At 39.4% G+C, this 16,796-nt stretch overlaps 1 protein-coding gene across 3 annotated transcripts in view; it reads right to left on the minus strand.

The window, feature by feature from the left end:
- The window catches only part of TLL1 (tolloid like 1), a 175,847-nt gene extending 159,951 nt beyond the window's left edge, over positions 1-15,896 (minus strand). The window contains exon 1 of one of the 3 annotated variants that reach the window (XM_019650600.1): positions 15,164-15,896. Coding sequence is in view for 1 of the 3 variants with exons in the window: in XM_019650598.1 (XP_019506143.1) it covers positions 15,164-15,332 (169 nt within the window). In the remaining 2 variants the exon portion in view is untranslated. The remainder of the gene's footprint in view (positions 1-15,163) is intronic. The other 2 variants (XM_019650598.1, XM_019650599.1) reach the window with 2 other exon arrangements.
- Between the last annotated feature and the right edge of the window lie 900 nt (positions 15,897-16,796).

The following is a 16,796-nucleotide window of genomic DNA, read 5'->3' on the forward strand; positions in this document are numbered from 1 at the left end:
TAATGTGCAATAATAAATGAGTTTTAAATAAAGCCATTTAATCAATATGATTTTTAAGTTCTATAAGGAAATGCCTGATGATGTTTAACATTATAAAGAACTTTTTAACATTTAGTCCTCTTTAGAGACTGCCGTTTCTGCCAACATGGCATACTAAGTACTGAGGCTGAACTTCCTGCATCACTAAAGCTGCAAAATAAAGTATTTTTTTAAATCTCCCTGAATATATGACAGGATGAGTAAAAACATTTTCATGGTTGAGTGAAGGAAAGAATCCAGAAAGATAAGCAGAAGACTAAAGTCATTTTTCAACTGAGGGAATTTCCAAGCTAGGTTGACATGACTCTTGAATTGTCAAGCAGGGCTCAGAAGCCAGAGGACACAGTCCAAGGCAAAGCCAAGGTGGAAAGTCTAATCAGATAACCTGGGACTCCCAAATCTGGGACTCCTAAGTTTAAGGAAGAATAAATATATTAAACTCACTCACACAACCCCAGGTTAACAGCACAAAATCTGATTTTCTAAAAGCTTGAAACTAATGGTGTGGGAGCAATTATCCTTTGAAATCTCATAAGTAAAAATTATCCCCAAAGTAGATTGGCATTCTAACTCGATATTACCACGGTAGCCCAATATTCTAGCAAAAAAATTAGTTTAAACTTGTTGTGAACTGTTAGTACTCCCAGACACCCAAAAGAAGCAAAGAAAAATCCATTCATATTCATTAAGAGAATAACTGCAATCTTCCACAGATTATTCCAGAGTATTTATGAGATTAACATAATCTTGACACCAAAACCCAACAAGAAGAGTAAAAGAAGAATCTAAGGCCAACTTAACGAAAAACATAGCAACAAAAATTCCAAACTAAATGTCAATAAACAGAATCCAAGGATGTAAAAAGAATGCAAGCATACCTCATTTTATTGTGCTTCCCTTTGTGTGCTTCGCAGATATCATATTTTCATCAACATCAAGGCAAGACCCTCCATCAATGAAAAGATTATGACTTGCTGAAGGCTCGCCTGATAGCATTTTTTTAGCAATAAAGTATTTTTTAATTAGGTACGTACATTGTGGGGTTTTTTTAAACATAATGCTATTGCTCACTTAATAGAGTATGATATAGTGTAATAACTTTTATATGCACTGGGAAACCAAAAAAATTGTGTGACTCACTTTACTGCGGTAGTCTGGTATCAAACTCACAATATCGCCAAGATACGCCTGTAATAGATCATGCTCTAATTGGGTTCATCTCAGGAATGCAAAGTGGGTTAATACTACTAGATAAATTATTCTAATTCACCACATTAAAAGGAAAAATAAATTATATCATCGCAATAAACCAGAACTCCTTAACCTGAAAAAGGTATCTACTTTTGTAAATAAAAAACAGCAAATAGCATAATTAATAAATGATTTAATACATTCTCTACAACCAGGCATAGAGTATGCTAGCCCTCAGTCATCACATCTATGTAACACAAGAAGATAATCAGCACAGTAAAGCAAGAAAAATTAAATTACAAGCATAAGGATTATAAAGGAAGAAATAAAATTACATGTTTATTGCAGATTATTTGATTGACTATGTGAAGAATACACAGATAAATTATTAAAATTAATGAGAGACAGTTAAGGATGTTGAATAAAAAGTAAATACATCAAAAATCAAATATATTTCTACACAACAGCAGCAAAAGGCTTAAAAGAGAAATTTTATAAAAAGATATATTTATTCATCAAAAATAGAAATTATATGAATAAATCTATCAAAACATGCAGAGAACAACTTTTACAGAAACACTAAAAATTTATTTAACAGTATTAAAGAAGGCCTAAACAAATGGAGATATATACCATGTTCGTGGCTTAGAAGATTCAGTCTCATAAAAATAATTCTCTCTAAGTTAACACATAGAATCAATGTAATTCCTTTCTAAATCTAAACAGTGGAATTTGACAAGTAGATTTCAAGGTTAATATAGAACATAAAAGTCCAAATATAACCAATACACACCTGAAGAACACCAACAACATGAGAAAACAAACATCGAGTGTTACGTGCAACTCAAGGGATCTCAAAACCAACCTCATTTGCTTTGTAAATACATAAACTTCTATTTTTTTATTTGTTTCAGGTGTACAAAGCAACATAACAGACATATACATCCCTCACAAAGTGATACCCCCCAATCTAATACATATATATTTCAATCTAATACATAGAGAGAAATATATATACATATTTCCTTGGTTTCTTACCTTACTCATCTGTATCACTGTCTCTCCAGTCATTCAAGTATATTCTCTTGACCTTCAGCTCAAGACTACCCAATTGGTGACTGGTCTCTTAAATCCAATCTCTCTTTTCTATAACTACTAACATGGTTCAAATGCAAGCACTCATCAACACTTATCTCTACTGTAACTCTAACAAGTCACCCTGCCTCCGCTTGCTCTTTATTTCCTACACCAATTACATCAGACCATCCTTTACATCATCACCTATCTTTATAAAATATGGTGGTAATCAAACCAATAATCTACTGTAAATTTTAAGTAAGTCTCCTTCCCACTGCCAAGGGATCAAGTTCACACCCTTAGTGGGGCATTCAAGATCCTTTACATTGCACCTTCCAGAATCATTTCTTGTTAAAGCACAAATCATTACAGACCCTTTGCTCTGCCCACATGAGACTATTTACCACTTCCTACACTTGCACAAAAATCCTCACAGCTTCTGTTTTTATCTTAGATATTTGACTCCAAAGTTTTTCTCCAGGAAAAAAATTATAAGACTTCAAGGTCCAGCTCAAATGTCGCCTTCCTTAAAGAAACCTTCACAATCCCAAACATAACGAATGCTTTCCTCCTCTGTGTTACCAGCGTTTTGTTTATTGCACTTTCACATTGATAATTGAACCATGTGCTGCTTTTTGTCTAGTACTGAAACACTTATAGGATGGAAACACATCTTATTTTTATCCCTCAAGTATCTCCCTGAAACATATTCAGGTGCAAAATATTGGTAATATTAATTTACGTCTGTACAGTGCATCACAGTTTAACAAGACTGTGTGCATTTAATCCTTACATGTTTTATCGACTAGGTATCACTATCCCCATGTTACAAATGACAGAATTTAAGTTCAGCAACATTAAGTAAACCAAGTTAACATAATTAGAAGTAGAAGGGCCAAGACTTGCACCTACGTCTCCTGACACACTATCCAGTGTTCTTTAAATTGAACTACACTACCTAGATTCATGCTATTCATTTTTATTGGCATCATAAAAGCTCAAGAATGGAAACTTTTGCCAATCATTTGTTTGAGAATACGAGACTCTTCATGTAAAAAGAGAACTATATTATACATAAGTTAACTTACGATGAAAAGGGTAGTTGCTTACTAGACAATTCAGATAAATTGAAAGTTTGTGAAGTTGAATTTTATGAAGATATTCAACAATATACACTTGTGCCAAGTGAAAGAATGTTTCCAAGGACAGATATAAATGATAAATTGATATAAGTATCTTTTAATATCATGTATTTAGTAAAATTCTTTAAAACAGAAAAACTTTCCTACAGTATCCTTCCCTGTAGCGCTTCTCCCCGTTATGAGTACTGACCCCAAACTTGAAAGAATTGGATGCTCCCAAAGTTTTGCTCATCCAATGTGCAAATCACCGCCAGTGAATCATATCCAACTGGGCAACAGTCCATTTTGATGGTAAAGCGAGACTGACATGTTCTGATAAACACATAGGTGATGCCTTGTCATGGTTTTGGTAGATTTTTTACTAGTGGACTAAGGTGGGAAGAGAAGGATGCAAAACTGCATAAATTGCTTTCAAGGCTAATTTTGGCAAAGTCAAGTCAGGGAACTAAACAGCCTATTGCAGAAGCATCCTGGTGCCTGTCATGATTTGGCTGGAAGTATGAAAAACCTAAGGCGTTAGGAAGAATGACCACTGGAGAGGTATAAACACCTTCCTTTCCTCTCTGCAGACAGTGAGGACCCGTGGCCTTGAGACTTCCTTGTACCACTTCACAAGAGCTCTTGCTTCTGATATCAGAGACACCGGAATTCAAAAAGACTTACGGCTTGAACAACTTAAGGATTTCTAAGCCTCAGACACTGATCCCAGGAAAATTAAGGGATGTCCCCAAAGTTACACACAAATACACAGGCAGAACCAGTACTGGAATTTACATTTCGTGACTACCATTACAAGTTGTTTCCCAACTGCCATACCACTACCGATGTAGAATTCTTTAAACAAATCAAAACTTATATTCGCTTTTCAAAACCACAGTACAATAGTACAAGTAAAAATACTAGACACTAATTTCATTTATCATTTGTTTTTTGCTTCTCCTGACCTGTAAACAAAACAAACAAACAAAAATCAACCATGTACCAGGATACAGAGATAGTGTGGAGGACAGAAATGTCCTCTAGTAGTAGATAATGTGGGAAAATATGACAAACAAGAAGCTGACATTTTAAAATCAAACTATTCGAGAAAAAAATAAATGGAAATCATGATTGCTAATAGAGACCCCTTGCAAATAACTACATAAGTAATGATTGGTTACATTCCATCCCAGTCCACTGCCATATAACAAAGTCTGCAAAGTGTCCACTTAAACATTGTTATGCTCTCCGCAAAGCTTTAGTCTTCTTCATACAGTAGTCTCCGCTTATCTGTGGTTTGTTTCACTTTCCATGGTTTTAGCTACTCATGGTTTTAGTTACCCACAGTCTGAAAATATTAAATGGAAAGTTCCAGAAATAAACAATTCATAGCCTTTAAATGGTGTGCCATTCTGAGTATCGTGACAAAATCTCTGGAGTCCAGCCCCCCATACAAATCATCCCTTTGTCCAGCATCTCTATGCTGTGGACACTCCCCGCCTGTGAGTCACTTAGCAGCCATCTCAGTTACCAGATCATCTGCGGTGGTATCGCCGTGCTTGTGTTCAAGTCACCCTTATTTTACTCATAATGGCCCCAAAGCTCAAGAGTAGTGATGCTGGCAATTCAGATATGCCAAAGAGAAGCTTCCTTTAAGTGAAAAGGTGAAAGTTCTTGGTTTAATAAAGAAAAATAGTGTATGCTAAGGTTTCTAAGATCTACAGTAATAAAAAATCTTCTATCCATGACACTGCCTAATTTATAAATTAAACTTTATCATAGGTATGTATACAGAGGAAAGAAATGCAGTATATAAATAGAGTTTGGCACTATCCAGTTTCAGGCATCCACTGTACCCTGCAAATAAGGGAGGACTACTGTATACCATAAGTAAAGAAAATTCCAGGAAATATTTATAAGAAAGACATCCTGATTATCATAATTTGTATTAGGATCCATTTTCAAATACTAAATTGAAATAACTTTAGCATACAATTATGTAATTTGACTATAAACAACTATTTACACATAAACTATCACCTAGCTGCAAATGGTAAAGTTAAGACTACACCAGGTCAGGCATTATATCATATTTCATATTTCTGTAACCCCAAGGATATATTCATGTTTCATTCACAGTCAGTGTTCAATAATGGTTTGATGAATTTATGAATATTTGTAGCTTAGAGCCATGTGCTTAAGCTTAACTCTGTGTAAACATAGGATTGTGAGTATGTAAACTCCTTAAATTAATCCAGATGACAAATAAAATCTGAACCAGAAATTACTGAAAGAATAGATAGCCAAGATTTTATTCACACATTAGACAATGTAAATTGAAAATTGTCAATATATTTTGAGTGTGTCAGGCTTTTGAGCAAATAGCCAAGAGAACAACACATAGACATGTTTATATTTGTTACCTCTGATAACTTCCCAAATGAAAAGATCTATTTGGGGGGTTTAATCACAGTTGCAATATTTAGAGGACTTGAGATATAAATGCATTTTCACATATATGGCAAGAAAAAACAACTTTAGCCCACAAATGTTTTTATGAAGATCATCTTTCCAAAAATAAGTAGTTGCAATTCAAAATAAAAAGCCTCTACTTCCTATATGTTTATGCTACCATGAATAAAAATTATACAGTGTTTACCATGTTCTTGACAAAGTGATTTTTACATCCATTTAATTCTTGTAATAACACCATTAGAATAACATCAACTCCATTTCATTGATCAGAAAACTGAAGCACAAAGGGGTTAAAAACTTACCAAAGCATATACAGGTACTATATGGTGAGCCCAATGAAACAATATCCATTAAAGTCTCAAACCCAAGTTTTTTAGTTACACTATTCTAAAGAAAGCTGCGGGGGTGGGGGGGGGGAGATATTTCATGGCAACAATGGCAACACATGGTATCCAGAGTTCAAGATTCTAAACCTAATTCCATCAAAGAGGAACATAGGGCAAGTAATCTTAAAACACTAAACTACAAGTGCTATTCAATATAGATACATTATAGGATACTTGTTTAGGAGCCAACAGTTTTGTGTATAAAGCCATATTCCACCACTGAGCTCCATTACATATACTAGAGATCTATTCCTATTGTAAACATTTTAACCTGAGACACCCTGGATGTGTATTTTATAATCAATCTATTTTTTCTGTAATTTAATTCTTGGTTACCAGCTCACCCAGCAAACTGCTCACAAATCTTTCTCCCGAGAAACATAAGGGAACACAAGGTCCCTGATTTAGGTCAGAACTTCCGTTACCCATTCCAGATGGCAAATCCCAATTATTCCTCTCAGATGACTGCCTGCAGTCTACACTCCACCTAGGTCTGGGCACATAATATTTCTTCTCCTGGGACCAAAAAACTCTATATAAAAGAAAAACTTCCCCTTGTTCTCAGGTTTAGAAAAGGAGGCAGAAAAGGGGAGCCTGTTTTACCAGACTTTGTTCTAACAACTGTTAGAGAACAAGTACAAACAGGAACTCTTCCTCCTAGAAAAGTTGATAGAAAAAAATACAATTTTTTTTTCTTGAAAGAAATTGTAATACAATAAATATTACATATAGTATATATTTTGAATGTACCAGACTTCTTACTCTTAGGAAACCAGACTGGAGTTTCAATAAGTTAACCCCTACGATCTCTAAAAAGCTTTCAAGCGTTTAACCTTAGCGCTCTTAGACTAGTTGGGATTGGAAAGGATCAAGCTATTTATGTACCTTTCCGCAGCATATTTGTTTTCTCAAAGGCATTCACACATCATTTACATATATAACGTACACTGAAAACCACTTTCCCGAATTGCCTGCATTTGAAAAGAATGTGCTTCATCCTCTTCATGGGCTCATGATCATGAATTCACTGACTACTCAGAGAGCAAATCGAAAGTGTGAAACAATTTAACATATACCACACAAAATGCTAGAGTCTGTGGCAAGAATGGGACGCTAATGACTGAATTTTAATCAAATCCAATTCGACCCCTGCCCTCATTGACATGAAAAGGCAACTGTTACAAGTTATACACTTGGGGGCACACACAGCTGTGTCTCCCCAACACTAGTTAGCATTTTCACTTGTCTCATACATTACTGGGGCATTTCATTGGTAACTTTCTACACTTAAAAAAAAATACTTTCTTGAAAGGCAGTAGGGTCTGCCCTATATTCCATGCAGTTGAAAGTATTGGCCTTACTCTGACAATACAGTATATGGCTTACAAAATGCAAGAATGTTGAAGGCAAGATACCGTCTCAGTAAAGAAAAGCACAGCGATGGACGCCCACTGCACAAATACCATCACTTCAATCGCCAGTCTTAATACATTTTTACTGGCTGGGGAGCCAGTGGAGGAGGTTGAAAAAAGAAAGTATTGTGGAGGACAGACCTAGGTTCAAGTTCTCACAACTTATCAACTGTGATGACAGCCCCGCCACTGAGCCTTTCTGAATCTGTTTCCTCTTGTGTCCAAAAGGGATAACAATAATGTTAATTGATGGGAATGTGGTGAACACAGAAGCCCATTTTAAATGTTCAATGTAAAAATATGAACTATGTTATTTTGACACCAGCCATGAAGGCAATTCATAGGTACTTTAGGTATTTGCAGCCCAATAATCTATTCTCTTGAAAGTTCTCCATTTGGCTGTTTTCTATTTATGTTTGAAGTTCTTCCCTGGGCTGTTTTGAAGGCTTAACTTCCACGAGAGGAGGTATACTAAATAACACAATAACCTGAGTACAAAACACAAAATACCATTAACCCTCAACTACCAGGCATTTGTGCTCAAAAGGATCAAGGCAGAGAACTGGAGCCCCATCCGTCCCAAGACTGTCAATCCACTGAACTGAAGCTAAGGTGGTTCCCAATGCTGTACAAGAACTGAGATTATGCTAATAAACACTTCAAATCCACTCATGGCCAAAGAAGAGATCTCAGAAGACTCTGATATCAGCAAGTAGGCCAGGAGCCATTGGCGGTGCCCCTATGGTGCACAACCCATGTGCTGACAGGTTAACTAGATGAGAAATGTCAGGAATGAAGAAACGATTCCACCCTCTTACCCCTCCACCTCTGCCTCCCCCATCACGCAAATTAAATGGCATCAACAGGAAGTTCAACAACACAGAAGATAGCAAATGCTAATATAAGTACATGGTTTATGTCTCCATCTCTGTAGTGACTCCCACGATTTGTAAAATGGTGCAGGGTGTTAAAAACTGTTGAAATGTCGTTTTTAAACCTTGACGTGAATGCTTTGAGCAGCATACGAAAACATAGAACTAGGTTTTCTTGGGAAAATAACATATTTGGAAGCACTTCTGGCCTATTTAATATATGGTTTCAACTTTTTTGGAACTATTTTCATTCAAGAAAGATTTTTTTCTTTTTTTAATACCGGCGATAGCAAATATTTTAGCTTAAACTATAAATGTAAATTTCAGGAGAAGAGCTCAGTAAGACAAACACCACCTCCGTTCGCTTTCTGGATTTCAATTAACACCTAATTTACAATACTTCTTAATACAAATATATAGCTGAGCTCTTTAGACTAGCTTGACAGGATTAGCACACATTTTGTAAGGCGCTGACAAAACAAGCATTCCATTAGCCAGCCTGCAATGTCTCAAAATCTAATAGTCAATATCCCATTTCCAGGGCTGACAATGGCAAGAACTCAATAAACAAGCAAGGGATTCCCTCCTCCCACTTTCTGGGGGGAAAAAAACACATTTTATGGAATTCATTCCATAGCTTTGGGGCTATAATTTTATTTTTTTATTTTCCTCCCAAGCATTATTATTCAACAGATAACTAAAAAAAAAATAAACTGCTAAAGCCTTATTGATAAATCATTCTACTGTATACAGGGTTGGGGAGAGGGCTCTTCACTCCTTAATTTAGGAAGGAAAAGTCCAAGGTTAATTCCAGACCTTGGAATATGAAAGAACTGTAAGAGGCCTCAAAATTTCCCCAGAAGAGGAAATCCTACATCCCCAGGAATCTTGCCAGGCACCTGAGTCCTGGCCTAGCCCAGGCCTAGCTGTGGGCTCAGTGTGCTGCAGGGGGCTTTCCTACAGTTCAGGGGAACAGCACTGCCCCTTTCCCCCCACCTCCCCAGACACCAGATGGTCCCAGCAGGATGTGCAAGCCTTCATTTTAAATGAATTATTTGCCACTATCTTTTCTAACCATTCTTGGAAAAGCTTAGGAAGGGACTTAGTTTTAAATATTTTAAGCTATGGGCCTAAGGTACTATTAGAAACAATAGACAAAATTCTAAAAGGGAACAAATTAATGGTACATCACTAGCACTTTATATTTTTTACCTGAGTCCTAGAAAATTTAAGGGCTTACCTCTTTCCACTAAACTCAGTGATGGACAGGCCTAAGGGATTATTAATGTGACTATTATTCTTAAGGTTTACAGAGAATATGGTGGCAACTACAAGGCAAGTGAGTCTAAATTTTAATTCAGGGCACATTGCTAAGGTGTACAAAAATAGGATTCATACATATACAACGGGAGAAGGCAATATAGTTTCTGTAGAAGCTCTGCATGGTGTATATTAAGATTTTGTAGAAAAGTGAGCCATCATGAGGGCAAGAGGAAAAGCTGTAGAATTACATACTAACTTTTTCAAAAAGCCTTTGCCAGGCTCTTACACACCTTAAACTGTTTAACCGTGGACTAAGGAAGCCTAAACAGAAAAGGTGGGAAATCCCTTAACTGGAATCTCTTCTCTAAGATAGTTCATGTAATAATTCACGGAATTATTAGTCTGAGGGAATATATTTAAGAAAAAATAATGTATCTTATTCATACCTGATAATAGTAACTGCCATTTGTGGGCCCAAACTGAATGTAAGCCCTCATGACAAAGGCTAAAAAGTAACCATTAGCAAATGAAGAAGAGAATTCGAGTATACAGAATAGAATGCCTTATCCATCCCTATTGCAAAAACTATATTTTGGCTACTTCTCTGTTGGCCCCAGAGGAAGAAGGAGAAAAAATTTTTTTAATCTGAGGAATGAAAACTAAAACAGAGGAGACTAAGAGAAGCGGCTCTATGAAATGCATTTTTGACATGAGGGCTTGGTAACCTAGAGAGGTGCCGACTGACAAAAATATATGTTTGGATATTAAATATTATGATGGAATCAAGTAGACACGGGGTTAAACATCAAATTCTAAAATGCCTTACCTAGGAGACTGACAATGAGGCTAGAAAGTACAGCATTGAGGGCTGCAAGAATGAGAACACCTTATAGAGAAATGATAAACTTGTAGAAATTATCCCAAAGAATTAGTATACCAGGGCACTAGGACACCGGTTATAAAGCAAAGCAGAAAAAAGAATCCTTCAGGATGCCAAAAACCTATTTCTATATAAACAGGCTTGCGTGTGCTACTCTAAAGGCAAATTTCACCTTGCAAGTCACTGACCTTTAATCATGCTTGGATTATTTCCAAGAAAAGGACTCATTGACTCAGAAAGTGGTAGAAAGTCTTTTTTTTTTTTTTCAGGATGCTTACACTTGTCTAAGAGGATAAGGTTACCCTTCTGAACAAATATTTTACCTCCGTCTTATCAGTCTCTACCCATCATTCAAAATACTAATTTCTTCGATCACCTTTATTACTTATTTTTTCAAGTCCTTGAGCTTTCCTGATATCCCCTTAATACAAAAGGAGGGAAGAAGGAAGAAAGGAGTCAAAAGATGGAGGTAGGAGGGACAGAGGTGGGGAGGAAGAGAAGGAGGGAGTTGTGAATACCGAGTTGGGTTCTCAGGTCTCTGCTTTTCCAGGTAATCTCTAGACACATCTGAGAGATTAATTTACACACTGAATTTGCCCAGGCTCTTCACAGATATTACTACTCAGATTAACACCTACTGGAACAGTTCAACAATGAAACAGGACACCTCGGTCTCTATTCTGGAATGACTTCCTGCGGCATCAGCTTCTCAACATCCCTCAGGACCCTCCTGAACTAGAGGGAGGAAGAGAAACCTGATTGCAAATTCAGATGACCACGTACTGCACTCAGGAAAGACAGTCAGTCAGACATTCCTGTGAATTTATCTGCATCTTTGTGTCTACCTATGTATATAGAGATTAATTACCTATATTCTATCCTAAAGGACTTGGCTATATACATGTATCTGATGCCATGCTGTATTAACTGCCTACTTTCACTTACACCAAAAAATATCTTTCTAAATCAAAGTTCAATTATATTAATATAAGGCTCCCTTTTTGATCTACAGTTTCATGAACCTGAAAGCAGAGTTGTGATGGGTATATAAATAATATTGTTTCACAAGTATATTAAGGATGGCACAGTGCTTAACAAAGTAGCATTATGAATATTCTTTCTGTGGTAACATTTGATCTTGGTTAGAGCAGAAGTTTGCAGATAAAGGATAAAGATCATTATCAATAATCTATAGATACTGAGAAGGTATTGAAACCATACTAGATACCTAACAGGGGTAATCAATCTTGTGATAAACATTAAAAAACAGGTATCACCTTTGTCCTCAAGGACTTTATATTCTAATTGGGTTTGGAAAAGATGAAACTACTTTATTAGTCATTCCACTCATATCAGATATGAAAGTAACTACATTTCTATTAGTCCAGACTGAGTAAACCTGGATAAATTTCTATTGTTTGCATTTCAAGGAGCCTACAAAAGCCCAGCTAAGACCACAGCATAATCATTTAACACATTGAGGATGGGGCATTTAAATATATAGACACAAATCTGCATCACTGGTCCACAACGTTAACATAGCTGGACTTTGCAGCTAGGAAACTTGGAATCAAGTTCTGAGTAATCTTAACAAACACTTTTAACTTCACTAAGAATCAGTTTTCCTATCTGTGTAATGGGGATGTTAACAAATTCCTCCATAACTGAGCTGACTTAATGTACTCAAAAGTGCTCTGGCACCATAAAGCTATGTCAGTCATTATGGCAGCGAGCTACTGTGTAGTTTAGGACCCCTGCGAGAGAAGTTCACAAAGGGCACTTTTTTCCAGGGCCATGCCCTCCATTCTGCTCTGTGGAAAGGTGCCCCCGAGTTTGGTAAGCAGCTTCTCTTACCTTTGCATAGCCATCTTTCACATATCTGTCCTCATCTTTCTTATTTTAGTGACCTTTTTTCGACTCTTGTTTGGGATTTCAATGTACCATTTAAATTTTTTTTTCTTCCTGTTATTATAACTTCTGTCTTATACAGTGCCAAAAGGGAGGCATTAAGATTTTGCCACTCTTTGGCCAAGATGGCAAATTGAAGCCTTTCATTTCACTAAATTAAAAAGCAGGGTTAATTTTAAAGTGTTCTCTGATTTTGGGTAAACTTCTTTTCAGCCTTCCACTTAGGCCATTCTTATTATACTTTTGCTAGTGCATACACATACACACACACACACACACACACACACACACACACACACACACAAAGTATGCCTCTTGTACTCAAAGACAGGGAAGAAATAAGGTTAGAGTAATAACCCATTCAAAGTTGGTTCTTGCTTTAACTTCAACGGCTATGTTAAAAAATAACCAGTATTAAACAGAAAACAAAAGTAAATGCTATTAAAGATTGTTTTTTCCTGCCCTAGATATTTATTTACTGAGGAAAATAAACATTTGTGCTTGAGGTGTTTCAATAGCAAGGTGCAAACTACTGAAACTTTAAAATTGAAAACATTTATAAAAAGAAAAAAAACACTTATATTCACAGTACCTTCTCTGGACAATTACTAACATAAGATACACATGAAACAACTTCTAAAACTGTATTAGCTATTTTTTGATACTTATAATATATTCATATTTGAAGTTAATATTTTTAAAAGACAGACACTTTTATTTTAATTTACGAAGGAAACTACATTTTTTTTCCTGAAATTGGACCAATGTATACCTATATATGCCCTGGTTCTCAGGGTTGATAGCTGGTTTAATCTTTCACACAACAGAGCATCAGAACAGATGTTTTCCTAGACAATCTTCAGAAATAACTTACTTCATTTTTACCTTACCTGAAACAAGAACGTGAACAATTTTCACCCAGTTGTAAACACTATTCAAAACTAATTTCTCAATAAATAACATGCTTAGAGAGTTGCATAGTACTGAATTCTGCTTGCCCGGCCACTAGTCACACCATAGCAAAATGTGTGGTGTCCTCCAAACCATCAGGGAAGTCCCAAGAAACTTTTGGTTGGATAAATTAAATGTTAAAGATGACAGGAGAAAATTATAACCTAAATAGAATTAAATCAGAATTCTGAGTTCCAGATGGACAAGTTTCTGCTAAGCTACTCTGAGTGTTAAGTGTCTGCACAAAGAAAGGTCTGATAACAGGAACGCAACACACATACCCTCCTTGTCAGAACAATGTGTCATCAAAGGGACAAATTAACAGGGGAATTTCCAGCATGTTCCTTCATTTGTGTACATTGCTCCTTTCCTTCAGGCCCAAGAGAGGACGAATGAGGTTTATCTAGCTGTGGAAGGGAAGAGATCGCAGGCCCAGGCCGACCAACCCCTCACACACTCTGGAGAGGCATAGATAGATACCTTTGATACTTGACCCACTCCCCTCCTCTTTGCTTTGCCATGGCCCACATCTCTAGAGATGGGACAGAATGTGCCTTCAGCTTACAAACGATTCTGTCAAGTTGGCCCCAACAACCCCTGTAACCTTGCTTCTGAAGTCAGTCGTGAGTCCGCACTGAATCCAGGTCACCTCAACCTCAATTCAGGAGAGCAAGGGTCCAGGAGCCCCCAGGGTCCCACCGGACAGGTGGTGGGCGCTGGCACCCTGGGGCGCCAGCGCCCACGTGGTCACCGGCCGTGGCACGTGCGCCTCAGACCTGCGATGGTGAGAGGGAAGCACCACTCCTCCCGGGAGTGGAGACCCGCAGAGGCACGGGAGTAGCCGAGGGGAGTGGAAGGTCCCAGGGTGCTCCAGGACCAGGCGAGGAGAAGCTGAGTTTCAGACAGTGCCAGTCTAACTGCAGTTCCCAGGAGTGTACGGAAGAAGGAAGACATAAGTTTGAAAGGGGTATCAACTTGGTTTTCTTTTTAAGGTTCAGTTTAAATGAGCACATGCATTTGAATTGCATCTAGCGTGAGAGCTTCCAAGGTCATCACAATCCCCTTCTCTCCTGGAACCCACACTTGAAATCCCTGGCGAAAGAGGGAGCAAAGGTGTCCCGAGGTAGCAATTTCCATCCCCACCCACCTTTCAGGGAACTCTGCCCACTCGGGCTCAGGCGAGCACTGGGGAACCGCTCCCTGGAACAAAGAGGAGGTGTTGTCCCCTCCAGGCATAGAGCCGGCTGAGTGCTGGTATTTAAAACCTACGGCAGCCAGCTGTGTTTATGGCTTGTTTCGTTTTGCTGGGGGAGGGGAGAGGAATCAGAACTCCAGGACGTTTTATTTTCTTCCAAACTGGGAGACGGGAGCTTGGCATTCCATGCCACTAACACGGAACTCCAGTCAACTCCAGCCGCAGCGGCTGCCACTTGGGGTAGGGAGGGGACAGGAGGGAGGGGAAGAGAAGGAGGGGCGGCGGGGCTGGCAAGAGAGGGAAGGAAACAGGTGAGCTCCCACCGCCACCCATCGGCAATCCAGCGCCGCGGCCCCGCGGCGCGCCACCGTCCCAACCTGGAGAGGCACTTACCAGCTTTACACGGGTCCTTGTAATCTATCGTCTCTGCTTTATCCTCTTCATTCCCATCAAAAGTGTAATCATAATCGAGGCCAGTGCAAACCCACAGCTCCCCGTGGAAGACAATCCACAAGGCCACCAGCCACACGAGCATCCTCAGGGAAAGCGTTTCCAACCCCATCCTCCTCCCCTGGAGGAAAAGGAGGGGACTGGACTGGGAGGTGAAGCGTCCGCGGTATGCGTTGATGCGCGGGGCGAGGGGGACCAGTGCCTCTCTCCCACCGGGAGGCTTCTCGGCGGGACCAGGGTGTTCAGGTGTCCGGAGACATGCGGGTGCCGTTGGGACAGTAGAGAGGGCAAGAACTGCCTGTTACCCCCAGTTGCAGAGAGAAGTTGGCGAGGGGCCCGCGGGTGGGCGGAGGGCAGGTAAGAAGCTCCGCTCCCGGAGGCAGGGAGGGGCAGCTGCGGGCAAACTCGGTTCTTGCGGAGCGGGCGCTCGCAGCCTGCCAGGTAGTCCTTCTGGCGGCCGAACTTCCCACGGCTGCGGCTGGGCAAGCGGCGCCCCACGGGTTCAGCTGCCACCGGAGCTCCGGCTCCCGTGCTGCGCCCCCGCCAAAGCCAGGACCCGGCAGCCGAGTGCGAGCCGCTGCCGCCTGCGCCTGCCGCCGCCACTGCCGCCGCTCCGGGAAGATGAATCCGGTCTGCACATCAGCACATCTGAACTGAAAGGGGAGACCGAGGAAGGGGGTGGGGGGCAGGCATGTCTACGCCGCGAGACCTTAAAAGCCTGCAAAAGCCAGCAAAGCAACTGACTGCAAGGAGATGCAAAAGTGTGAAGATTTGGGGATGCACTGTTTGCCCTTTTCCCCCCAGGCTGTCTTTTTACCCTCTTCCTAACTTGGAAAAAAAAAAATTCTTCACAGCATCTAACCCAATCACTTGCATCCTGCTTACTTATTCATACAATCAGGGTCAGGATCCGGGCCACAGCCTCCTCTCTGACTCCTTTTGATAGCCTTCTACAAACAAACAGACGCGAGCGCGCTGACAATTCCATTTCTATTTTACTGAAGATAAAAATAAATATATTATGTATCTCTGTCTGCGACAGCAATTAATAGATGATGTATGTATCAGTCTTAAGTGCCAGACCGGGGGTGACACAAGGGATCGTGATAACTTAGTTACAAATCTCTACTTCCCCTCCCCCCAAATAAACAGCGAGTGTGTTTCTTTCCTTTGCAGCCGTTTAACCTTAGTGCAGCCCAGGAGAAGAGGGTAACTGTCAGAGCCTCCGCGACTTAGGTAAAGAAATGGATCCCTTTAAAAGTCTCATAAACAAAAACTTTCGCTAAGAGCCACGATCCTCAAAACTGCAATTTAAAAAAAAAAATCCAAAGTCAAGTTACAGATTGCAGCAGCAGGAAACGCTAAGACCTTGCTGATGGGCTGGCGCTTTGGCTCACGTGGCGCAGGAAGGGAAGTTGGAAAGGAATACTCGGGAAGCAAATTTTCTATGACAGTTCTGGCGCCCATGCCCAGAATTAGTTGCTCAGTATCCTTGGGCTTGAGTTGTTTTATTTCAGAGGAGAGTGTGTAAAAGCTGGCAGCAGGAACAGCGAGGTAAACCACATGACAGCCTAGC

This window comes from Hipposideros armiger, unplaced genomic scaffold, assembly GCF_001890085.2.
Source record: "Hipposideros armiger isolate ML-2016 unplaced genomic scaffold, ASM189008v1 scaffold_142, whole genome shotgun sequence".
In the NCBI taxonomy this organism is placed as follows: Eukaryota; Metazoa; Chordata; class Mammalia; order Chiroptera; family Hipposideridae; genus Hipposideros; species Hipposideros armiger.